General features: G+C 43.9%; 1 protein-coding gene across 1 annotated transcript in view; it reads left to right on the top strand.

Moving 5' to 3' along the window:
- Positions 1–27,216, top strand: part of LOC115472051 (cytochrome P450 2J2) — a 37,637-nt gene that overhangs the window by 1,893 nt on the left and 8,528 nt on the right. Inside the window, exons 2-6 of the mRNA XM_030206093.1 lie at positions 5,994–6,156; positions 13,791–13,940; positions 19,692–19,852; positions 22,712–22,888; positions 25,558–25,699. Of these exons, the coding sequence (XP_030061953.1) occupies positions 5,994–6,156; positions 13,791–13,940; positions 19,692–19,852; positions 22,712–22,888; positions 25,558–25,699 (793 nt within the window). The remainder of the gene's footprint in view (positions 1–5,993; positions 6,157–13,790; positions 13,941–19,691; positions 19,853–22,711; positions 22,889–25,557; positions 25,700–27,216) is intronic.

Below are 27,216 nucleotides of genomic sequence, written 5' to 3'. Positions count from 1 at the left end.
CCAACTTTTATTATTATCATTCCAAACATTATTTTAATTTAAATGTTACTTAGCTTAAAATTGTATCAATCTCTCTTCCTTATTTCTACTATGGAGATATTCAGTCCGACATGAACTCATGTTTCGCAAAAAATTGCTGTTTCAAGGTATGTCTCCTAGAAAATAAAACATACGCTATCAATCATTATTTTAGTTTACATCTTCCCTATCAGATGGATTTATATAATAAAATACCTGAAGTAATGCTAGAAGCCAACTCCATGCTTATTCGTCATATATCAAAGATGTGGAGCTTTGAGGTTCCAATTTGAGTAATGTAATACTATAGATTCCTGAGTTTGAATCTTGAAGGAAATCTAGAAAAGATTAACTGCAATCCCCCATCTATCAAACATATAAATGGCAAGAGGCGTACTCACTCGCAAATGCACAGTAGAGACCCTCTCTGTCCCGCCCCTGCATCAATATGTGATGACGGGGGCGTGACAGAGAGGGAACCTGCGCACCTGCGAGTGAGGGAACCGCCGTCGCCACCGCTCCCCCCCCAGGGGTGCCGCTACCGCTCCCCCCACCCACCCGGAGTCACTGCCGCCACCCACCCTCCACCTGGCCCGGGTACCTGGCTTCACTATTCAAACCGCCGGAACGCAGCACACAGCTCATCTGAGCTGCCATTGGCCTTCCTTACCTGCTTGTGTCCCGCCCTCGCCGACGTTACGCCACACGAGGGCGGAACACACACAGAGAAGAAGGAAGGCCGACGGCAGCTCAGATGAGCTGTGTGCTGCGTTCCGGCGGTTTCAATAGTGAAGCCACGTACCCGGGTGGAGGGTTGGCGGAGGGGACTCCGGGGGGGGGGGGGGCAGCGGCGGCGACTCCGGGGGGGGGAAGGGGCGGCGGCGACCTATCGGAGGGGGGGGGCTTTCAACCCCCCCTTCCTTTTCTACCCCGTTTTTACGGGCTCAACGGCTAGTTCTTTCATATAACGCAAAAGTGCTGTTCTCTGATTTCACACCCTTCCCCTCAGCACCTCCTAGGGTTTCCCTTGTGGATAATTGAAGGCAGGAGTGATCAGGTCAGTGGCTGTTGGTTGAGAAATAGCAGCCTCAGGTCTTTAGCAGTAGTACCGTAATACTAAAGGAGTGAGGAGTGGGTGGGCATTGGAGGGGGGGGTCATTTTCATGTTTTTTTCAGGGGATTGGGGTGGGGAGCAGTCATTTTTGAAAGAGATGAGTGGTGGGGAACTTCGTCCCCATTTACATTGTCTACCCCTGGGGGGAAAGCTAAAATTTTCGAGGTGGTATTACCTTTCAATGACTTACGTAATTTTAAAAGTTGAACACATATTGTGTTATTCATTTGTATAACAATGAGCTCCTCTGCGTGATTTGCAACTCATTATTTTGAGTTGCATTACAAGTTTTGGTATTAATGCCACAAACCAACTTAGTAATAGACCTTTAAATTTGTATCCGAGGCAGAGGAGTTGCCTAGGGTCAGAAGGAAAATCAGCATAAGCAACATGCGCTGATTTTACTATTAGCTTGTGCCTATTATGTGTGACCCCCTTCCGCCACCCATTATGTAGGTTCATATACTAAGCACGTGCTAATCAGTTAGTGCACAGCAATTGGTTAGTGCAGGGAGGGGCTGGAATAAATATGGATGGAGTGAGTGGGGGGAGCTGGAAATGGTGGATGGAGTGAGTTGGGGGCTGAAAAAGATAGATGGAGTGAATAGGGCAAGGAAAGGTGGATGAGGTGTAAGTATATGCACAGGAATGGTGTGGAAGTCTGTAGGAAGGTGCATGAGAAACTGCTGCTGTGTGTGTGGGGGGGGGGGGGGGGGGTAATTTCATGCCTAGGGGAGACAGCAGCCCTTATAATGGGGGAATTCTGCACAAGAAAATTGCAAATAAAATGTGCAGAATTTCAATATTTTTGTGCAGAATTCCCCCAGAACAAAAGTACCTGCATTTTATATATGTAAACTGCCTTGGTTGTATCACAGAAAGACGGTATATCAAATCCATGGCCCTTAAAAGGAAGGGAAAAAATGGTCTTGCAGGCTCTTTTCCTGGCTCTGGTCTCCTTTTGGCTGTCAGCCCCATGGTGAGAGCTGCTGGCTGGATGAAAAGGAGCAGATAAATTGCTGCTTTCTGTTTCACACTTGATTTCTGTTTAGTTCTACTGCTGCCTGGCTTATCGTCATCATCTGTTCTGCACATAGCTGGTTGTTCTTTTGCAGATTCAGTCAAGCTTTCTTTTTCAGTCTCCTCCTCTGTTCTGGCAGATTTGTTTTCTTGCGTGTCTCGGCGCTTAATTTCTTTATATTAAAAAAAAAAACAAAAAAGCAGGATCTCGTCTCATTTTGCCTTATTCCTTAGAACCTACGGGGTTCTTCTACCTCTAAAGCAGCGAAAGCAACTATTTTCAGAATTGTCTGTACTGCCCTCTCTCTCAAAAGGGTTTGCCGAGCATCTGCTCTTGCTTTTGGCCTAGGCTGGCCTTTTCAGTTTTCACAGAGTTCGCTGGATTGCAGAGGGATTGTTATGCTTGGACTCAAAGGGTCGGCCCCTCTGGATCTTGGAGAGTCAAAGCACGAACTCTTCCAGTTGATAACTTGGACATTCAGCTGCTCTCTGAAGCCTGTTCGCTGTTGGTTTGATTTTCTTATCAGCTTGTCTACTGGTTAAGGTTTTGACTCGCTGCTTCTAGATGTATCAGCTGGTCTGCAGTTCCCAGTTGCCCCTGGGCTGTTATTTATTTAATTATTGCATTTGTATCCCACATTTTCCCACCTATTTGCAGGCTCAATGTGGCTTACTGAGTACCGTGATGGCGAGTGCCAATTCCGGTGTAAGAAATACGTAGTGGTAGTTGCATTGAAGTTCAAGAGTAACAGAGTGTCTTAGGTAGTTGAGGAGGAAGAATTAAGTGTCCTTTTCTGGTACAAGTTTCATTGTGTTGCAGGGTTCGGGTGTTTAGGTTGGATCGTTGTGGTAGGCTTTTTTGAACAGATAGGTCTTTAATGATTTCCAGAAGGTTGTTAGGTCATGCATTGTTTTCGTGGTGTTTGGTAGTGCATTCCATATTTGTGTGCTTATATAGGAGAAACTGGATGCATATGTTGATTTGTATTTTATTCCTTTGCAGGTTGGGTAATGGAGATTTAGGAATGTGCGTGCTTGACCGTTATGTGCTTGTTGGATCGTTCTGCTGACCTTCTCTCCTTGCAGGTGGTGAAGTTGCTATCCTTTCCATTTCTTCTGGCTTTGCAATCCTGAACTCAGTAGATCTCAGCTTCTACAATCGACTAAACGTCATCTATTGCTTGATTTTTAGCGGTCCCAAACCTCAGCTATTGTCCTGAGCTTCTTTCCCCAGATTCAGCGGAGCTTCACATTATGCATTCAGCCTAGCTTTACATTGTAGCTTTAGCCCAGATATCGCATAAAGGATTCTGCTTGTTTAGACCTCGCAGGCTTGTTTAAGCTTTTTATCTGGGGCTTGGCCTGGATTTGCCTTACTGGCTCATTCACAGACTGAACTCGGCTTACCCTCATGGATTCAGTTGAGCCTAGCCTCCTTGTTTTCTCTTGGAACTAGTCCCTCAGATTCTTTACAGTTTGACCTGTCAGTTTCAGGGGAGCTTAGCCTTCCTCGTTCAAAGGAGTGTAACATCAGTTTTGTTTGAACCAACCTCTTGCTTGAACCTCACTTCACAGATGCAGTCCAGGGTATCCTCATGGATCCTTTGGTGCTTATCCTCACAGTTCTGCTGGGCTTGGCTTTCAGTTACACAGAATCTCTACCGTGATTCTTGGCTCAGACTTGGCTGATTCTCTGCTCCATCTCTCCTGCGATTTGCCTCTGTGCTGTCTTGTTCTTCTCAGTCTTTGTTGAGAGTCTCATCTCATTCTCAGTTGAGCTTCACAGTCTGTCAGGTTTTCTGTCCTAGAAATCTGAGCGTTCTTCAGTGTTACCTCAGTTTCTCCTCTATTGCAGATCTTGCCTTCTCTAATGCATGTGAGCTTTGCTTTCTCAGTGGAAATGATCTTCTCTAACTCGGTTGGCCTGGGTGCCTCATGGATTTGTCAGCTTCTTGTCGCCTTGTATTATCTGGGTTTCATTCCTTTGCCTTTGGCTAAGGTTGCTCCCCCAACCCCCCCCGGGTATGAGCCAACCATGTCCTTTTAGAAAGCAGTCGCGTTTCATTCTTATGGATTCTTCAGGATCGTTCTCTGTCTCCATATAGGGTCAGTGTGCCTTGCCCAACTTGATTGTCCATGGGCTTGTGAATTTTACTGAGCTGTTCTAGAGATGGTGATTTCTCCCTGAAGTGGGGGTGTTCGCTTTTCTGAAGCAGCCATTCTTCCACCTTTTCACCTGCCACCTCATTCTCAAGGGACCTGGCTTTCTCAGTATTACCTTGGGTTTTCTGCTTCCAATACAGCTAGAGGGTATCCCCTCAGAGGTTGTTAGTTTATTATGTTCATTCTCTGTCACTCCTTTTATGCCTTCAGGGCATGCTCGGTGTCATCCTTGGTTCTGTGTTTCAATATCGGCTGACCTTACAATATCAGCTGACCTTATGCTTTACTCTCCTTTCTGGATTATATGGTGCAATCTCAAGCTGGTATATATGCTTCAGTTCCCGTTTTCTGTTGTACTTTGCCCTCGGTCTCTTACTTGGCACAAAACTGGCATCTGTGGGATGGATTTCTCTTTGAGTACTCTCCCTAGATTCTGCCTTATAGTGGTGCAGGTGTCTTTGCCTCATGGCAGATTTACAATGAGTTACTTCATGGGTACGATGTGGGCATTGTCTTTTGTGTCTTTAATCTAATTTCTTCTCTACATTGAGATTCCCTAGTCTGTTCAGTTGTGCTTCTGTGCCTTTTGTGGGCTCATTAACTTGTGGTTGCCTCAAAATCTCTGGTGGCCAGGTAGATCGAAGGCACTGTTGCTTCGGCATGTTTATTGAATCATAACCCACTGCAGGAGGAGTAGAAAGCACTTTCTCCCAGAGCTCAGTCTTCATCGTAGGCAGAATGTTGCTGATTCCTACTCAGGCTATTTGAAGGGCAGTGACTTGGTCAGCTTTCCATTCCTTTGAGAAGTTTTTTTCTGGGTGGCTGTGCAGTTGAGGTAGGAGTCAACGTTGGTACCAGTGAGTTGGCTCAGGGGTTGGCAGTGTCTCATCCTCATTATTAAATGGGAAACAAAAATTGATACTTGAAATACCAACAAAATGTACTAATTTTGAAGAGGCAGCCTTGATGTGATATATGTATGAGAAAAGACAGAATGGCAGTACTTTGTTCTTATGTGGTAAATATTTAAGTTGGATAATTTACTTACATATTTACCACATAAAGAGCAAAAGTATTGCTGTCCTGTCTTCTCTTCATGAACACGTATCATGTCAGTGACATGTCTACTTGCAATGCGCATACTTTTAATTATGAGCTAATTTTATAAAAGCCCTTTTAATCACAAAGAGAGGTTTATAAATGTCCTATTCATCTAACACACACTCATATATCTGGTACTGTGATATTGAACTAAAAGGTTATCAGCTGTTACTATTCATCTATAGTGTGGAAATACTTTAAGTAATCTACTAGGGTCACTGGCTACGTAAGCGATCACATTCCAAATTGCTGGATGCACGTTCTGTAATGTTAGACGTTCATATTCTGGCTTTGTAAAATCAGGATTTTGATGTCTATGCAATATGAACATCTAAAAAATGAATAGAGCTTCTAAAATAAGCCCCTCTGTGCCCCACAATCAATCTCTTCTTAGTATTTGGAACCTGATTCCCTGACCTTAAACAGAGCTGGAGAACATTGCAGAATCGGACCCTATGTCTCTCCATAAACCACTTATTCTAAATAAAATTATATTGCTCTTTGCATAGGAATGCAATGTTAGTCAAATTTTACACATGCAAATTGAACTCTAATTCAGATATGCTTGGTTTTTCAGCTTGTGGAGAGACATGGCAACATTTTCTGTCTCCAGATTGGCAGCTTGCCATTTGTGGTAATAAGTGGTCTTCAGATGATAAGGGAGGCCCTTGTCAATCAGGGTGAGATTTTTGCTGGGCGCCCAGTAATTCCTCTCCTGTTTGAAAACTTTAAGGACTTTGGTAAGTTTCCGTTTATCAAACAAGTTGTACAGCTATATAATACAGTATTCCTGGCATTAACTTGATGTCTGCTGCTTCTTAACACCATCGGGTGGTTAAGAGATGTGCTCTGTGCTTGTATATTCAGTCTTTATAGGTTGCAAATTCAGCGGGTGTCAACAGAATACAGCAATCACTACCCCAGAGCTACGACTCCTAAAACATGCTATCAAAATTGTGCAAAAGAACTCCTTAATTTTATTCAAGAAAACTTCAATGGTGACTCATTGCACACGTGGGATCACTACCCAGTAATTCACCGTATTCTTCATTGGTTTCACAATAACAGGAATTTTTTATTTCTAGTAATTATTTTGAATGATTTGTTAGATAACCCTTTTTTTTTTTACGTAGCTTAGAAAGGACCAGTGCCGACATGGGCTATGTTTCGCTCCGATGGCAAGCTGGGTCCTGTAAAAAATAATTCAAAGACATTATCAAAACAATTCACAAAAAGGAGCTATAATTATTGAAACAATGACTATATGTTACCTATAATACGAATGCTCATCAAATACTCGCACTGTGTTTAAAATGGCGTCTACTAGCACTTCCGGATGCCATCAGAGCACTCATTTAATAGCTCAGCCAGTGGAAAAAAAAACATACGTCACAGCACGGAGCTCCAATTAATCTCCAGATTCAATCCAGCAGGGGCAATGGCTCGTAATTCAGACATCCGCCTTTTGTTCTTTGTAGTTAAGTCAAGCAGTAGTTCTGATTTCCACAACCACACACATTTCTCCTCTTCAACGTCAAGTATTAGAACTGGGTTTAGGCTTTGTACCTACAGAAAGGTGCGATCCCTAAGATGAGAATTGCACTCTATCAATTGATTTGGAAGCGTCAACTGAAAAAATACTTTGATCATGATGATGGCCGGAATGAAATATCAATAATGAGAAATCATTCTTCGTGGACACCTCCGGCTCGGATGAAAACCTGAGATTCAAATTTTTCAGCGTTTATTGTTCAAAGAGTTGGCTCAGGTGGAACATGAGATCAGACAGTCGCAGAGTTGGCATAATTTGTCTTGTAATTAGTGGACAGCCTTGCGGGAATTAAGAACTAACAATGATTTGATGATTTTAAAAGCTGATAAGAGAGGAGCTACCACGGTTCAACCTGTCGTTTTATATATACAAGAAACTAATCATCAACTGTGTGATGCGCTTACGTATCAACAGTTAAAGGAAGATCCCTTTCCCAGATTACAAGAAGAAATATCATTAGTTGGGGACGCTTTCTGTAAAAATATGCATACTGTGAAAGAAATGGCCTTTCTTTGTAAGAACTGTCCTCTACGAATATTTACTGTGTTCCTAAAGTTCATAAGGACACTAATAACCCTCTGGGAAGACCCAAAGTAAATTTGTGGATCATTTTCTAGCTCCTCAAGCCAAACAGATGCAATCGTATGTACAGGATACTGCTGATTTTTGGTTTTTTTTTTTAAGATCCATCCAATATAGTCCATTGTCTGCAGATACATTATTAGTTTCGTCGGATGCTATAGCATTATATACCTTGTAATGGGCCCCTTGGTTGTGTCGCCGCCATGAAGCTGCATTAGGGTACCTGAATATATGCAAAGCGCTTTGAATGTAGTTGCAAAAACCTCAGAAAGGCGGTATATCAGTCCCATTTCCCTTCCCTTCCCCTTCCTTGGGAGAGCTGCTGAGCCGCAGGCTCCAGCAAACGCAAAAAAGAAAAAAAAAATACTGTAATCCAGATTCCAAACCAGTCCAGGATCCTTGTCTAAGGCCAGTGTTAATCAGGGTTCAGTTTACCTAACTATAATGTCCTTGGAGCAGACAACACCACCCTCTCTCCAATTAACACTTTAGTAGAAACAGTCCTTCTGTAATCCACTGCACCCAAAAGAAACAGGGAAGAGTGCTTTCCACCCCTTCCCCCATCAGGTAAAGTTCTTTTCAATCTTTCTGTCCAGCACAGGGAAACGGGGGGGGGGAGTTTAAACCTTCTTCCTCCCGAGCACAGTTTTGTCCAGCACAGGAGATAAGCACAGTGGTGTTCCTAGGTCGGCTGCCACCATTGCTGCTGCGCACCCCCCCTCCCCCTGCGAGTGATGACACCTCAAAAATACTAGGACTAGGGGGCACACAATGAAGCTACAAAGTAGTAAATTTAAAACAAATCAGAGAAAATATTTCTTCACTCAATGTGTAATTAAGCTCTGGAATTTGTTGCGAGAGAATGTTGTAAAAGCAGTTAGCAGGGTTTAAAAAAGGTCTGGATACCTTCCTAAAAGAAAAGTCCATAAGCCATTATTAACATGACCTTATAGAAAATCCACTGCTTATTTCTAGGATGAGCACCATAAAATGTATTCTACTGTTTTGGGATCTTGCCAGGTAATTGTGACCTGGGTTGGTCACTGTTGGAAACATGACACTGGGCTTGATGGACCTTCGGTCTGTCCCAGTATGGCAATATTTTATGTTCTTATGTTCTTAATGTATATGTTTGTGATTTGAAGGCTTGATAGCCGAAACATGGCTTGTGTTGAGTTCATCTACAAAGCGTATGTGTATCTACAAATGTTGTGCAACTTTATTTTGGACTGTGTGTGTGCCAGTAAAGTCCATATTTAATCCCATCATGGAACAAATTTGGGGTTTTTTTTGGTCACTTCCACTCTTTTCGTTTCTTTTGCTGTTTTTTTTTTTTGTGGGTGTGTTTGGTTTTCCCTCCATTTTTTGGGCTTCTTAAAATTTGTTACAATTGGAAAAAGGTTCATTATCCTTGCTTCATTACCCAGAAAAGTAACTATACTTTCTTTCTATACACCCAAAAATAATAAACATTCACTGGCTTTTGTGACTTTTGGTTTTCTACAAAAATTACAGTCAGAGGACCAGATGTAACAAGCAACCACCTACTGTGGCCAGGCCATTAGACTACCCCATGGAGGTATTACATATGGGGAAAAGAGGCAGAACATGGCTCATGGAATTCTTTCCAATTGCCCTGTGCATTAAAAAATGTCTATTAAAATGAATATTTGAAAAGAACAAAAAAGACACCCAGAAATCAGGAAAAAGTTTGGAAAAATAAAAACCAAATATTTTATACACTTGATTTAACCACACACACCAACGAAGAGGATCATTCCCTACAAAACCAAGTCCTCAGAAGCCAAAAAAGTACATATGAACGTAAGAATAGCCATACCGGGTCAGACCAGTGGTCCATCTAGCCCAGTATCCTGTTTCCAACCAAATAACTGATGTGGTCCAGAGTCTGTATTGTCTTTGATATCTGCTTACATAAATTGTTACAACCTCTGGACTACATCAGTTATTTGGTTGGCCAACATCCCTTCCCTTTTTTTATATACTTGATTTAATTCAGGAATGGAAGAACAAATCATAAAGAAAAGATGGAAATCTAATGATTTTTTTGTCTGCTTTAACTGCCTATTTTTTCATTTTAGCTTTGGTTAGTATTGTTTCAAAATAGTTTTAAACTGTTACATAGTAACATAGTAAATGACGACAGATAAAAGACCTGTACGGTCCATCCAGTCTGCCAACAAGATAAACTCATTTTACATGGTATGTGATACTTTATACCCGAGTTTGATTTGTCCTTGCCATTCTCAGGGCACAGACCGTAGACGTCGGCCCAGCACTGGTTTTGCTTCCCAATTGCTGGCGTCGCCACCTAATCTCCGCTAAGATTCCGTAGATCCATTCCTTCTAAACAGGATTCCTTTCTGTTTATCCCACACATGTTTGAATTCCATTACTGTTTTCATCTCCACCACCTCCCGTGGGAGGGCATTCCACATATCCACCACCCTCTCTGTGAAAAAAATATTTCCTGACATTACTCCTGAGTCTGTCCCTCTTCAACCTCAATTCATGTCCTCTAGTTATACCACCTTCCTGTCTCCAAAAAAGGTTTGGTTTGTTTGTGGATTAACACCTTTCAAATATTTGAACGTCTGTGTCATGTCACCCCTATTTTCCTTTCCTCCAAGATATACATGTTCATGTCAACAAGTCTCTCCTCGTACGGTTTGTAACGTTTAAATCATACCATTTTTGTACCTTTTCTTTGCACCGCTTTCAGTCTTTTTACATCTTTAGCAAGATACGGCCTCCAAAACTGGACACAATACTCCCAAGTGGGGCCTCACTAATGACTTGTAGAGGGTCATCAACACCTCCTTTCTTCTGCTGGTTATACCCCTCTCTATGCAGCCTAGCATCCTTCTGGCCACGGCCATCGCCTTGTCGCATTGTTACTTCACTTTTAGATCCTCAGACACCAACAGCCATAGATAGGTCTGTCTCCTCTGAGTCGAGCTTACTAATCTCTCCCCTCCTATCTGGTATCTCTCTTTTGGGTTTCTGCACCCCAAGTGCATCACTCTACACTTCTTGGCATTAAATTTTAACTGAACTGACACTGGGGTTACACTGTGTTCTGGTTTCAATGATATGTAACCATACAATATATAGAAACCATTGTAGTCTTACTTAAATTCGTTTTTTTTTTAATTATTTTTTACTATGCTATGAAACATAAAACAAAAAAACACTTTATATTATAATTTATGAAGTGCTCAGTGAAACGCATATTACTCTGGCAAGTCAACTGGTAAGTAATATGTCATATTAGACATCATTGCACTTCAGCCCTCCCTTTCCTCCTAAATAGTTGTACCTTATGACGCCAAACCTACTTAATTTAGACGTATCATCTTGTAAATGAATACTTAGCTTAGGGCTGGTGCTGTCGTTATCTATGCAGTATTCCCCAGTGAGTTGCCAGAGTTTTGTGAATAGGTGAACGTGATAATAAAAATTTGTACGTTAAGCCGTCTTCCTTAGTGCGGCTTCTGGTCTTTCTCGTTATTCTTCAATTCTCAATTTTCTCTGTATCTTCATCCTCCGTTCTCAACACACATGGTGTTTCGCTGCTGTTAGCGTCATTAAGAGAACCGAAATGATTCTGGACCTCACTCTCGGTGTCCAATTTTAATCTGTAAGCACCAAAAAAGCTCACTATAATCGGCAGTCCACTGGTGTTACTATAACCTATACAGACGCTCATAAAATGATGTATACTGGATTTAACTCTTGTGTATAAACATGAACCATCCTTATATATCCAAAGTCTCTCTTAAAAAAAATAGATGTGGCATAAATTTTAACTGCCAGACCCTTGACCAGTCTTCTAACGTTCAGAGATCCCTTCACATCGTTTCTACTCCCTCCAGGGTATCCACTCTTGGCTATTTTCGTTTCATCCGCAAAAAGAATAACCTTTCCTTCCAACCTTTCAGCAATATCTCCCACAAATATATTAAACAGAATAGGCCCCAGTACCGACCCCTGAGGAACTCCACTGCTCACCTTCCTTTCAGCCGAGCGGATTCCATTTACCACCACTCTCTGCCACCTGTTGATCAACCAGTTTCCTATCCAGTTCACCACTTTTGGTCCTAAGTTCAACCCTTTCAGCTTATTCACGAGTCTTCTGTGGAGACCGTATCAAAGGCTTTGCTGAAATCCATGTAGATTACATCTAGCACACGTCCTTCATCCAGTTTTTTGGTCACCTAGTCAAAGAAGTCAAAAAGATTTGTTTGGCAGGATTTTCCTTTGGTAAAGCCATGTTGCCTTGGGTCCTGTAACCCATTGGCTTCTAGAAAGTTAACTATCCTTTTGTTCAGCAGCGACTCCATTATTTTTCCTACCACTGGCATGAGACTTACCGGGCTGTAGTTTCCCACTTCTTCCTTGTCTCCACTTTTGTGGAGAGAGACCACATCCGCTCGTCTCCAATCTCGCGGTATCTCTCCCGTCTCTAAAGGTCTATTAAGTAAATCTTTAAGCGGTCCCGCCAGGACCTCCCTGAGCTCCCTCAGTATTCTGGGATGTAGCCCATCCGGCCCCATAGCTTTGTCCACCTTCAGATTCTCCAGCTGTTTATAAACTCTTTCTTCCGTAAATGGTGCAGTATCCGCTCCATTCCCAGATGGTCCCTCGGTAACCAACCGCGGTGCTTCTCCAGGATTTTCCTCCGTGAACACCGACGAGAAATAACTGTTTAGCACGTTTGCTTTATCTTCATCACTCTCCACATCCATTCTCATTATCTTTCAGTCTCGCAATTCCATTCCTATCTTCTCCTTTCTCCATTATATCTGGAAAAGGTCTCATCACCTCTCTTTACATCTTCAGCCATTTTTTTCTTCTGCTCGCGCTTTTGCTAGCTGTATTTCCCTCTTCGCTTCTTTGAGTTTAATCCGATAATCTTTTCCACGATCCTCTCGTTGCGTTCTTTTGTATTTATTGACCAAAGCCTCTTTTGCTGTTATTTTTTCAGCTACTTGGTTGGAGAACCATATGCTTCCTGCTTCTCTTGTTTTTGTTTACTTTCCTCGCATAAAAATTAGTTTCCATATTTATAGCAGCCTTTAGCTTGGACCACTGTTTTTCCACATCTCCTACGCCTTCTCAAGCCAGCAGCTCCTTCAGGTATTCACCCATTTTATCAAAGTCAGTATGTCTGAAATTCAGTACTTTGAGTTTTGTGTGTCCGCGCTCCATATGGTGTAATGATCACTGTTACATAGGTGGGCACCAGGGGCGTAGCCAGACTTCAGCGGGGGGTGGGGTGAGGGCCAGAGCCCGAGATGAGGGGGCACATTTTAGCCGCCCCTGCCGCCTTTGACCGCCCCCGGCGCCCCTCCCCTTTTGACCCCCTTCCCGCGGCTGCCAACCCTCCCCCAAGCCCCCGCCATCAGGTACTTGTGCTGGCGGGGGTCCCCAACCCCCACCAGCCGAAGTCCTCCTCAGCTGGTCTTCAGGCTGGCGCGTTGCTGCAGCTGATGTGGAAGCCTATGATTCTGTTTCTTTTGTGTGAGTCGTCCTGACGTCCTGCACATTGAGTATGCAGGATGTCGGGACGACTCGCACAGAAACAGAATCCTAGGCTTCCACATCAGCTGCAGCAACGCGCCGGCTTGGAGACCGGCTGAAGAGGACTTCAGCTGGCGGGGGTTGGGGACCCCCGCCAGCACAGGTACCCAATGGCAGTGGGGGAGGGTTAGCGGCGGCAGGAAAGGGGGGTCGTAAGGGTCGGCGGGGGCCAGGGCCAAATTTGGGGGGGCCCAGGCCCCACGTAGCTACGCCCCTGGTGGACAGCCACCTGGATATTGGAAACACTTCCTCCGTTCGTGAGCACTAGATCCATCATCGACCCTTCCCTCGTGGGTTCCGTCACCATTTGTCTGAGCAAGGCACTTTGACAGACATCCACAATCTCCCTACTTCTTTCCGATTCCGTAGACGGGACGTTCCAATCCACGTCAGACAAATTGAAATCTCCCAACAGTAGCACCTCCCCTTTCATACCAATCTCTTGAATATCTTCTATCAGATCCTAGTCTAACATCTCCGTTTATGCAGGAGGTCTGTAGATAATCCCTGTGTGGATACAGATTCCACTACTTGTCTCTTGGTTTAAATTCCTTCCAAACACAGTGACCAAAAACATGCTTTGTAAAAGAAAACAATGGCTCGTATTCTGGTGCATGCAATCTAATGATTTTGCAGGTCTGATACAATCCAACGGGCACACCTGGAAGCAGCACAGACGATTTGCCTTATCAACCCTCAGAAATTTTGGTCTTGGCAAAAAAAGCTTAGAAGGAAGAATCCAGGAAGAGATGAGATATTTCTTGGAAGCTGTAGAAGAACAGAGAGGTGAGCAATGGAGGAAGAAATATTTTAATCTTTCTTTAAGAAGATGTCTGACTCTATTCAATGGTATTATTTACAGTGTGAGCCCACCATGCTACAGGAAATTTCTGTTGAGGTCATTCAGTTTTCGAAATGATTTATTCAAGCAGGAACCTCGAGGTGGGAGGGGGGCCAGAGCCCAAGATGTGGGAGGGGCACATTTTGGTCACTGTCCCACTGCTGCCCCCCTCGTTTCACTAAAAGGAGTGTGCCCGATGTGAGGGGAAGAGAGAGGCAATGTGGCGGCACCGCTGCAGACCAGCGCTGGATGAAGTCTTCAGCTGGCGGGGGTTGGGCACCCCCACCAGCCAACCAGGGGCCCAGAGCAAATTTTGGGGGCCCAGGCCCCCGTGGCCCCACCTAGCTACGCCACTGTAACCAAGTAGTCGACTCTCCTGTCCAGTTAAACCACACTGAGTTGACTGAGAAGGAATATTCAGTGGTATTTAACTGGACAGTTTTGCTGAATATCTGACCACCATGGCACTTTCTGGGGGTAAAGTTGGGGTTATCCTGAGAATTATGCAGGCACCGGCAGTATTCATTGTCTGTCAGCATAGCTAATGGGGCAAGAAGGGCCGCTTAAATAGCAGTACTGTCTTTACTAGGGGCATAGCCAGACTTCGGCGGGAAGGGGTCCAGACCCCGAGGTGGGGGGGCACATTTTAGCCCCCCCCCCCCCCGGTGCCACCGACCCCCCCGCCAACAACTTTGACCCCTGCCATTGCCGAACACCCCCACCAACAACTTTGACCCCCACTGCTGACGACCCTCTCGACCACCCCCCTCCCGCCGCCAACCCGCCCCCACCCCCGCCGTCGCCTACCTTTGCTGGCGGGGGACCCAAACCCCCACCAACCGAGGTCCTCTTCTTCCCAATCCCGCGCCAGGCTTCGTTCTAGTCTGACGTCCTGCACGTTGTATGGGTTGGCAGCGGGAGGGGGGGTCGAGAGGGTCATTGGCAGGGGGGGTCCAGGGGCAAATCTACGGGGCCCTAGGCCCCCATGGCCCCACATAGTTACGCCCCTGGTCTTTACCCAGTTATTTATGTAGGTTTGGTACTGAATATTGGCAATACTGCTTAACTTCAGACATTTGGATGTCTGGTCAGAGTCTATATTCAGAAGCACTTCCTGGTTAAGTACTGCTGAATATTGGTGGTTGGATGGCCAACAGCAATTTATATATTTGTTACATTTGTATCCCACATTTTCCCACCTATTTGAAGGCTCATTGTGGCTTACATAGTACCGAAGGCATGTGCCAAGACCGGTAGAGAAAAAAAAATACATGGTGATATTGTGGTTGAATATAAGTGCAATTGATTCAGACATAATTGGGGTCCAAGGGAGGGAAGGTTAAATAATGTCCAGTACGATCGTTGGGTTTGCTGTGATGCAGAATGTAGACATCTATATTGGGTCAGTTGGATATGCTCTATTGAAGATGTAAGTTTTCAGTGATTTCCTGAAGTTTAAATGGTCGTAGATCGTTTTCACTGCTTTTGGCAATGCCATAGTTGTGTGCTAATATAGGAGAAGCTGGATGCATAGGTTGCTTTGTATTTGAGTCCTTTGCAGTTTTGGTAGTGGAGGTTTAAGTATGTTCGAGATGATCTGTTTCTGTTTGGTAGATCTATGAGGTCTATCATGTATCCTGGGACTATGAAGAGAGGCTGAGAAGGCTAGGGCTTTTCAGCTTGGAGAAGAGACGGCTGAGGGGAGATATGATAGAAGTGTATAAAATAATGAGTGGAATGGATCGGGTGGATGTGAAGCGACTGTTCACGCTATCCAAAAATACTAGGACTAGAGGGCATGAGTTGAAGCTACAGTGTGGTAAATTTAAAACGAATCGGAGAAAATTTTTCTTCACCCAACGTGTAATTAGACTCTGGAATTCGTTGCCGGAGAACGTGGTACGGGCGGTTAGCTTGACGGAGTTTAAAAAGGGGTTAGATAGATTCCTAAAGGACAAGTCCATAGACCGCTATTAAATGGACTTGGAAAAATTCCGCATTTTTAGGTATAACTTGTCTGGAATGTTTTTACGTTTGGGGAGCGTGCCAGGTGCCCTTGACCTGGATTGGCCACTGTCGGTGACAGGATGCTGGGCTAGATGGACCTTTGGTCTTTCCCAGTATGGCACTACTTATGTACTTATGTACTTATGGATCAGGGTGCAGATTTTGAAGGTAATGCGTTCTTTGATTGGGAGCCAATGCAGTTTTTCTTGGAGTGGTTTGGCACTTTCGAATCGTGTTTTACTTGAATATCAGCCTAGCTGCTGTGTTCTGGGCGCTCTGGAGTTTCTTCGTGAGTTGCTCTTTATATCCCGAATATATTACGTTGAAGTAATCTGCATGGCTTAGTACCATTGATTGTATAAGTTTACAGAATGTTTCCCTCGGGAAGAAAGGTTTTAGACGTTTAAGTTTCCACATTGAATGGAACATTTTCTTTGTTGTGGAGTTTACTTGGTTCTCAAGAGTAAGGTTGCGGTCGATTATGACGCCAAGTATTTTTAGGCTATCTGAGATAGGGAGGGTGTGATCTGGGGTGTTTATGGTTGTGGGATTGTACTTATGATGTGATGAGAGGATAAGGCAGTGTGTTTTTTCAATGTTCAGTTTCAGTTGTAATGAATTTGCCCATGAGTCCATGGTATTCAAGCCGAGCTTGATTTCATTGGTGATTTCTGTCAGATCGTGTCTGAAGGGAATGTAGATTGTGACATCATCTGCATAAATGAACGGGTTGAGGCCATGGTTGGATAAGGCTTTGGCCAGTGGGACCATCATTATGTTGAAGAGTATTGGTGATCCTTGAGGTACACCACAGTCTGCTTTCCACGGTGATGATATGTTTGAATTTGATTTTACTTGGTATGTTCTGGTGGTTAGGAAACTCTTGATCCAGTTAAGTGTGTTTCCACCAATCCCGAGGTGATCTAGAAGTCTTAGTAGTGTATTGTGGTTCACCATATCGAAAGCGCTTGACATGTCAAATTGGAGGAGATGTATGCTTTTACCTGTGGCTATTTCCTGCTTAAATTTGGCTAGGAGAGTGACTAGTACAGTTTCCGTACTGTGGAGGGGGTGGAATCCTGATTGTGATTCGTGTAGTAGTGAGAACTTGCCAAGGTATTCAGTGAGTTGTTTGGTCACCAGGCTCTCCATCAATTTGACTACTAGTGGGATAGATGCAACTGGGCGGTAATTGGCGAGATCGTTTTTTTTTTTTTCATGATATCTTTTGGTATTGGGGTGAGTAGGATATTTCCGTGTTCCTTAGGGAAGAGACCTTTTTGGAGCATGTAATTTAGATGGGATGTGAGGTCCATAATGAAGTGGTTCCGGGCGGATTTAAGTAGGTGGCTGGGGCAAGAGTCCAGTTTGCAGTGGGTATTAGAGAACCTCCTGGTCGCCTGTGTGACTGAATCAATGGTAAGGAGATCAAATTTTGTCCAAGTATGGTCTGCTGGGTATTCTCCAAAGATTGGGTTCATGCCATCGATGAAGTTTTCAATGTCAGTGTTGTGCTGAGGAAGTGTGGTGTGTAGTTTTGTTATTTTTTCGTTGAAGTAATTAGCAAGCTTGTCTGCGGATGGGATGTCTGTGTTGGTTATGGTGATTGGGGTGGTATCAAGTAGTTTGTTTATGAGTTGGAATAGTTTCTTCAGGTCTTTGTAATGTGCTCCTATTTTGGTTTTGTAGTAGGATCTTTTGGTCTGTCTTGTTGCATATTTGTATTTTCTTTGTATTTGCTTCCATGCATTGCGTGATTGTTCATCTTTCAGTTTTTTCCATGCTCGTTCAAGTTTCCTGGCTTGTGTTTTGAGTTTTAATGTGTTATTGAACCATGGTATTGTGTTTTGTCTTCTTGATGTTCTTGTTGTTAAGGGTGCTATTTCATCTAGTACAGTTCTGCATCTTTCGTCCCAATTGGAAAGGTAGTACATGGAGTCCGTTGGTGCTGACCATTCTTTGGCATATATCTGTTGCCAGAACGCTATTGGGTCTATTTTGCCTCTTGTGCTATAGGTTGTGGGTTCTAGTGTACGATATGAGCCCTTCTTCCGCCAGTTTAGTGATAGATTTAATTTGTAGTGATCGGACCAAGGTGTTTGTCCATTTGATATCTGTTAGTAGTAGGTTGTGGTCAATGTGCAGTTTGTATGATAAGAGGTCTAATGTGTGCCCTTTGGTGTGGGTGGCTTGCGTGTGTGGTCGTATGAGATCCCATGAGTGGAGGAATTCCTTACATTCTCGTGCGCTGAACTAATTTGGGTCTTCTAGGTGAAGGTTTATGTCACCTAGGATTAGTGTGTTGGAGTTGGTTACACAAAAGTTTGAAACGAAGGCCGTGAAATTAGGCTGGCTTTCGTTCCAGCTACCGGGTGGTCTGTAAAATAGGACGTAGTTCAGATGATCAAGGAGGGATTTGTTGTGGATTCTAATTGAGGCAATTTCAAGGTTTTTTTTTTGTTTTGTTACATTTGTACCCCGCGCTTTCTCACTCATGGCAGGCTCAATGCGGCAGGCAATGGAGGGTTAAGTGACTTGCCCAGAGTCACAAGGAGCTGCCCGTGCCTGAAGTGGGAATTGAACTCAGTTCCTCAGGACCAAAGTCCACCACCCTAACCACTAGGCCACTCCTCCAGCACTGTGTTTCATATTTCTAGAATAAGCACCATAACATGTAGATAAAAGATTAACCAGACACTCAAATATTCTATACAAGAAAATTTTTTGATTAATGGTGGAGAGTTCTCAGAGTATAAACTCACCCAAGTGAGACTACACCAAAGTGATTTATATCTCTAAGGGTGGACACGCTTCTTGATCAGTGGGGTTTCACCAATGCTTTATCCTTTCGGGAACCAATCAATTATTTTATGTCCCAGTATAGAAGCGCTCCTGCGCCTTCAATAAATCATAGCGAAACCCCACTCTATCGGATCAAACATCGTGAACATGGATTAAAGAACATCTGGGAGCGGACTATCTAACTTAATATGCTAAGTGCCCAATTGATTATTTTGTTTATTATATAGAGTATCTTAAAGACATTACCATAACATATAGATACCTCATTGAATTATGAAAGTAAGAAGGGAGTTATATTCTCTCAAAAAAATATTTTCTTGCACGTATGAGGTTGGAGGGAGAAATAGATGGGATTGATCCACACAATTTTAAATATTGTATTAGATTATTAATTATTCTTTGGAAAAAAAAACCACGGGTGTGCATGTAGCTCACAAAAATAAAAAATTGTGGAGGAGTTCCATGATCGAGAAGCTTGTCCACCCTTAGAGGTACAAATCACTTCGTTGTAGTCTCACTTGGGTGAGTTTATACTCTGAGAACTCTCCACCATTAATCAAAAATTTTCTTGTATAGAATATTTGAGTGTCTGGTTAATCTTTTATCTATTTTTTTCTCCTCCTTACTATACTCTGGTTTGTGGATAGTTAGGCAAAGGTTTGGCATGTAGGTTTGTATATGTACGATAAACACGTGTGCCAGTGTTCTAAACATGTTCATGTAAATGTTAGTGCCTAGTTTACAGACTTGCCCTCAAATTAACCTAGAAAAAATTGTGCGTAAAGAGCTAAGTGGATAAATTCCCTGGAGTAATATTTACATATACAACTCGGTTATGAAACTACCCCTGCGACATACTAAGCATGAATTTTTGTTATATTTTCTAGGTCAGCCCTTTGACCCTCACTATCACATTAATAAATCTGTCGCAAATATTATCTGTTCCATCACTTTTGGAGATCGGTTCGAATACCACGACAGCCGGTTTCAAGAGCTGATCAGGTTGTTCGATGAGACTCTGCTTCTGGAACTAAGTGTTTCAAGCCAGGTGAAGGCCCCTTTCAATCTGATTTCCAAATTTCCACACTGAAAAGTCACTTCAGGGATTGCTGGTTTAAAGGAACAGATGTACAACTGAAATAATGCCATAAATCCAAGCAGAAAACATGACGCAGCTGATATATGCAAATAGCAAAAATTACATTGGTGGCAATTGTATCAATTTAAATGCAGGTGCTTATATTAGTATGTATTTTCAGAATTGTTATATGTAGTCCAGCAGCGCTGAATATACCTATTACACTATCATTCACCACTGTGGTGCAGAGGCGTAGCCACGGGTGGGCCTGGGTGGGCAGGGGTCCACCCAATTTGGGCTCAGGCCCACCCAAAATTTCATCTTAATGTAGCTGGCGGGGATCCCCAAGCCCCGCCAACCGAAGACCTCCTTCCCACCAAATGAGCTTACTTCTTGGGTAGCTGCCAGCACTTAGCCACAAGCCCCTCCACCATATGCATGCTCAGTTTTCACGCTTGCACGAAATTGAGCATAGGCGGAGGCCAGCGTCTGGCAGCAGCGGTTCGGGGACAGTGTTGGCAGCCACCCAAGAAGTAAGCTCGTTTGGCAGGAAGGAGTTCTTAGGCTAGTGGGGCTTGGGGATACCCGCCAACACAGGCATTTCATTTACTTTGGGTAGGAGGGAGGAAAGGGGGTGCTGGGAGAAGAGGCGGAAGTTAAATTTGGGTTTTGCTTTGGGCAGCGGATATGAAATTTTTGGCCCACCTGCTTTGATCTCGGGGCCACCCTAAATCGGTTGTCTGGCTACGCTACTGCTATGGTGGTAATTCTATAAATTGGAGCCATAATACAGGCATAAGTTGGCATTGGCACACCAAAATAGAGACAAGGCCACTTTTGTCAACTCAACAGGTGCGACTAAGTGCACCATGCTGTGCGCACAACTTATATTATTCTATAAATGGTGCATGTGGCTAGGCAAAACGCCCATGACACGACCATGTACTGTTCTCTCTAAGCCGAGCAGGAATCCTCCATCTACAGTCCTGCCAGTGGGTGGCGCTGTTTCACTATCACATTTTCAGTAGTGAGGAACAGGAAAGCTCCGCAGGACTCCAGATAACTTGCTTATCCCTAGCAATTGAAACACAGTATTGAAGAACCACCACCCACTGGCAGCAGTGCAGTTGGAGGGACAGTGTGCCCATGCTCCACCCACATTAACGCGCCCCCCCCCCCCATTTAGTTGCATACTAAGGGACTTTTCTAGAACAGCAACTAGTGCTTATGTGCATAACCTCCAATTATTGGTGCCAGTCACGCACGTAAGTGTTATTATTCTATAGGTATGAGTGCATTATTGGCACCTAACTTTAGGCTCACCTTATACAATAACTCTTCACTTTTAGTTTAGACCTGCTGTTAGGTTGTATATAAAATCTTGGAATCAATGTGGTTAATGCGTTGCCTTTTTCAGCCCAGTATGCTGTAGCAGACAGCAAAGCCAATTGAATACTTGAAAAGAATGGAGAACAAAACTGAGACTGTCATTGCAAGGGACATTTTAGATAGAACGTAGAAATCGGAATTGAGGCAACCCACTCAGGACACGTCAGGTTCTGGTAATAGCCTAGAAAAGGATCTGCCGACATAGGGGGAGATAGGGTTACCATATGTCCGGATTTACCCGGACATGTCCTCTCTTTTTGAGGACATGTTCGGGCAACCGGGCGGGTTTTGCCAATCTGCCCATTGGTCCGGATTTCTGGACAAACGGGCAGGCTGGTGGGCGGGCCATCCTATAGCCTCCCCTCCCCTCCCCTTACTTACTACTGCCCTGATGGTCTAGTGACCTCTTCCGCCTTCGGGGCAGGAAAGAGCCCCCTCTTTCCTGCCCGGAGCGCTGCCCTGCATGCATCCTTCCTGTTCCTGATCTCGGCGCCGATTCAAAATGGCCGCCGAGAGTTGAAGTGACCTCGCGAGATTTCAACTCTCGGCGGCCATTTTGAATCAGCGCCGAGATCAGGAACAGGAAGGATGCATGCAGGGCAGCGCTCCGGGCAGGAAAGAGGGGGCTCTTTCCTGCCCCAAAGAGGTCACTAGACCACCAGGGCAGTAGTAAGGGGAGGGGGGGTGACGGGGAGGCAGAGTGATGGGGTGTGTGACAGGGGGGAGGGAAAAATGTGATGGGGCGGAACGAGGGCGTGAAAGGGGGCGTGGTAGGTGTCCAGTGGGGGCGGGGCATGTGTCCTCCTTTTTAGAGGACAAAATATGGTAACCCTAGGGGGAGATACACAGAACTCCGGCGCTGTTCTTTAAAGTGCCGGAAAAAAACTGAGTTGGGGCACAAATTTTTTTTTAGTGACCAATGGTCAACACTAACAGCATGCTGGTATTGTTGAGCATCGGTCGGTAAAGGGCCCGGAACTTGCTGGTGCTTGGCCACAAGAGCTGTGCGGTAGAAGCAGCTCTTGTGCACATGTCCAGTGAAGGGGGGGGGGGGGGGTGCCAGAAGACTTTTTCGGGGTTGGTAGGATGGTCCTTTTACTAATGGATTTAGCACACACTAACGAGTAGCACACGCTAAATGCTGAGAAGCCCAATTATACCTGTATGCTTCCGTGCAGGGTTAGCGTGTGCTAAATCTACTAGAACGCCTTAGTAAAAGGATCCCAATTTTTCTTATTGTACACTCTTACTGTTTTTATGCAGTCAGATGAAACATTTACACTGGGTTGCACAGATGTACCCTTTGAATGCTGATGGTGGTCTTACTGTGGTTCTCAGCCTGGAACATTAACCAGAACCTAGTCCCAAATATTTGATTCCGCTACTTTATACTTAGCCGAGGAAAAAAAATGACTGATTCTTCACGTTATGTTTTCATAGCTTTTTAACGCTTTCCCAAATATAATAAGACTCCTACCAGGATCGCACAACCAAGTATTTTCAAACTGGAAAAAAGTGAAAAGTTTTCTGAGCGAAGAGATTGCAAGACACAGGGAAGACTGGAATCCTTCTGAGCCCAGAGACTTCATTGACGCTTATTTGACAGAAATGCAGAAGGTGAGAGGAGTCTGTAGTAATGGAAATAAGCTGTTTATGTCACTGTGCTGCATTACTGCTGTGCACGTCATTGTCTTTTGGTTGTCTGTTCTGTATCATTGTGCCCTTATATCACATCTGCTGTGTTTTATGCTGTTGTATTGTTTATATGTCAGAGTGATTCAGTGTGAGGCAGGCTACTGTAGCCATAGCAGGAGTATTAATCAAATATTTCTACACAGATAACTGCACATTTCACTGGTAAAGGCATAGTCTGAAAATTGTGACTCCCTGTATGTTGTGTAAAACCTGAATAAAACAGTGGATGGAATTAGAGCTGGGGAGGGAAACTCACAGTGTGACTGCATTTTCAAATCATTGCATGTAAAGTGTGGTGTGTAATTCAACTCTGGAATTCATTGCCAGAAAATGTGGTAAAGGCAGTTAGCTTAGCAGAGTTTAAAAAAGGTTTGGACGGCTTCCTAAAGGTAAAGTCCATAGACCATTATTAAATTGGACTTGGGGAAAATCCACTATTTCTGGGATAAGTGGCATAAAATGTTTTGTATTTTTTTTTAAGGGAAAGGGACTTATATACCACCTTTCTGTGGTTTTTCCAACTACATTCAAAGCGGTTTACATATTGTATAGAGGTACTTATTTGTACCTGGGGCAATGGAGGGTTAAGTGACTTGCCCAGAGTCACAGGGAGCTGCAGTGGGAATCGAACCCAGTTCCCCAGGATCAGAGTCCACTGCACGAACTACTAGGCTACTCCTCCACTCCTGGATCTTGCCAGGTATTTGTGACCTGGATTGGCCACTGTTGGAAACAGGATACTGGGTTTGATGGACCTTTTGGTCTGTCCCAGTATGGCAATACTTATGTACTTCACACCTGCTCATATCCAGGTGCTGGGAAAATGTGTAGAAATAGAAAATCATACATTTTATACATTTAAAGCTTTTTATGTGGTGTTTCTTACATGTAGAAGTAGTCATCCAGGGCTAGATTCTGTATATCATACCTAAAAAAAAATCGGCCCTGAAAAAAATACGTCTAAGCGTATTCTATAAAGTACACCTAAATTTAGGCACAGATTATAGAATACACCTAGCGTCTGTCCATGCAACTAAATTTAGTGGTGTGCAGTTACGCCAAGTAAAACGTGGTGTAAATGCCTACACATGCCTATGGTGCCAGGCAAAATAGTGGATACCATTATAAAGAATAAAATTCTAGAATACGTAGACAAACATGGTTTAATGGGACAGAGTCAGCATGGGTTCAGCCGAGGGAAGTCTTGCCTTACTAATTTGCTTCATTTCTTTGAAGGCGTGAATAAACATGTGGATAAAGGTGAGCCAGTCGATGTAGTGTATCTAGATTTTCAGAAAGCTTTTGATAAAATTCCTCATGAGAGACTCTTGAGAAGATTAAAGAGTCATGGGATAGGAGGCAAGGTTCTGGTGTGGATTAGGAATTGGTTATTGGACAGAAAACAGAGGGTAGGGTTAAATGGTCATTTCTCTCAATGGAGGAAAGTGAACAGTGGAAATCATTAATTGTACTCCTGATCGCTGTCTTATTTCTATTTTCATTGAGAATTCTTTGATCTGATGTGATAATAAATCTTTCTTACTGTGGCAAAGTATACATTCATCTTTTATATTATTTCAGAGACGCAAAGCAGATTTCCTTTCTAGAGCTAGCAAGCGAGCATTTGATAGGGAGGCACAGTTAGCTGGAATCATTGCTCATATAAACAGATTTAAAGATTTAAGTGGCTTTTATTGTGAGAACAATTGGCTAGCAAAAGATATTTATCTGTTCTGAAGGGGACATTTATCAAACAGAAACTTGTAGTTTTCAACCCAGGCTGAAAGTAATATAGCAGTGATTCAATCCATCTATCTCTCTGAAGTAGGGTTACCATATGTCCGGATTCACTCAGACATGTTCTCTTTTTGAGGACATGTGCAGGCGTCCGGACGGGTTTTGCCAGTCCGCCCGTTTGTCCGGATTTCTGGACAAGCGGGCAGGGGGTGGGCCTATCCTAGCCTCCCCTTCCCTTACTTACTGTCTACTGCCCTGGTGGTCTAGTGACCTCTTTGGGGCAGGAAAGATCCCCCTCTTTCCTGCCCGGAGCAACTGCCCTTGCCCTGCATCCTGTTGCTGTGACGGTCTTGGGATTCAAAATGGCCGCCGAGAGTTGACGTGGCCTCACTAGACTTCAACTCTCGGCGGCCATTTTGAATCCCGAGACTGTCACAACAACAGGATGCAGGGCAAGGACAGAGCTCCGGGCAGGAAAGAGGGGGCTTTTTCCTGCCCCGAAGAGGTCACTAGACCACCAGGGCAGTAGATAGTAAGTAAGGGGGGGGGCAGGGGAGGGGCATATGTGACCTGGGGCGGGGGTGTGGGCGGGGTGAGGTTGGGAAAGGGGCGGGACATGTGTCCTCTTTTTGGGAGGACAAAATATGGTAACCCTACTCTGAAGACATGGGGGAGGGGGGTAGATATCTGCTGGAAAACGAAACCAATTGTGTTTAAATTTGATTTGAAGGGAGAGCGTGGGGCTGTGACCAGTCTTACTGAAAACAACTTTTATGATAAATGTCCATGGGGTCAAAGCTGACCATGTATAAGTCTGGCTTTCACTTCCCTTCTTGTTCTTTTTCTTATCAAAGTCCGCAGATGATGCTGACTCTAGTTTTAATCAGGAGAATTTGCTGCAATCCACCCTAGACCTTTTTCTGGCTGGAACAGAAACGACTTCCACAACTCTTCGTTGGGCTCTTCTCCATATGCTCTTGAAGCCAGACGTCCAAGGTAGAATTAGTATCATTTCAAAGCTGGGTATCTTACCATGTCTCTTCATTTTATAGCTATGATTTCTTACATGCTAAATGACAGCAGATAACGAACAAAAGTCACATTGAGCCTGCAAATAGGTGGGAAAACGTGGGATACAAATGCAGCAAATAAATAAATAAAATGGCCTTCCAGTCTGCCCCACTGGAATTCATCCATGTTGGGTATTTGCTCATATCAATTCCCATAAGCAGCCCCACAGCAACTTTCCATTCCCCTATCTTTTACCTGATCTCTCACTCATTTCTCCACCTTTGTTCTCCGTATCAGTATCAGATATGGCCCAGATCTGTTACAAGATGGCCTCCTCCACTTCTGCACGTAGGCCATTTCAAGCCTTAACCATCACCAACTTGACTTCTTGCAGTTATTGTAATTGTTTGACTCTGACCGGCTAAGTTATAGCGGCCAAAGATAGACATGCTATTTATGCGGGTGTATCTGGCCACCAGACTTAGGTGGTCAGCCAATGAACATTGGCACTAACTGGCTATGTCATGAGACAGAGCTGATGAATGGGCTAGCTGCTTAGCTAGCTTTAGGCTATTTAACCAGCCAGGAGCCGTTCCTGGCCAGTTAAATAGTTTTAAATATCTGCCAGAATAACTTTGCTCTCAGGACAACAAAATTGCTGAACAAAAATAAATAAAATTAACATTTAAACTACACAAAACAGAAATGTTCTAGCTGCCCATCCCTAGTTTAAGATATCACCCATCAGGTTTTCTATATTGGCCTTCCGTTTTTTTCTGTCGAGTATGCTGATTCCTTACTCTCTGTGGAGGATGATTAGTTTCTCCCAACATAATCTTCTGTCTCATTCCACTTTAAGGCGTGAATGGATTAGACCCGAAACTCATGCATCAGTATATAGGCTCCTACCTTACCAAGTATGCACGTAAATGTCCAGAATACTGTCATATACTGCATGTGTCTGCATATAAGCACATAAATGCCAGTATTCTGGTTATACCGTATTCTATAAAAAGATGCTTAAATGCAATAGTGCATAGTTTGGGCACTAGTTATGCATATAAGGTATAGAATACTATAATTTATTTGTGTGTGTTAGCAATTTGAGCATGGTCATTTACACCAGCTCTATGGATGGCCAAGTAATCATTCCTAAATTATTCATGTACTAGTAAAAAAGCCCCATTTCTGATGCAAATGAAACGGGGGCTAGCAATGTTTTCTTCTGTGTGCATGTGGGAGTGTGTGTGTCCCTGCCCTCTGGCCTCTCTCCCCTCCCCCCTCTGAGTCCTTCACTGTTACAGAGCCAGCGATTTGATTTCGTGCTCTGCTGTTTTCCTTCACTGACTGTGTTACAGAGAGGGCGGGGCAGACACTCATAGGGAAACCGGATATCTCGCCCCCTTCACACTTCCGGCTGGAAGCTTCATAGAACGTTGGTGTTGCCTTTTATATAGACAGAGATTTTATCTGTTACGCTAGGCACCTACATTCCTTCATAG

This window comes from Microcaecilia unicolor, chromosome 6 (assembly GCF_901765095.1).
Source record: "Microcaecilia unicolor chromosome 6, aMicUni1.1, whole genome shotgun sequence".
Lineage (NCBI taxonomy): Eukaryota > Metazoa > Chordata > Amphibia > Gymnophiona > Siphonopidae > Microcaecilia > Microcaecilia unicolor.
Note: the sequence above shows the minus strand (reverse complement) of the source record. Positions and strands in the feature narration are given on the sequence as shown.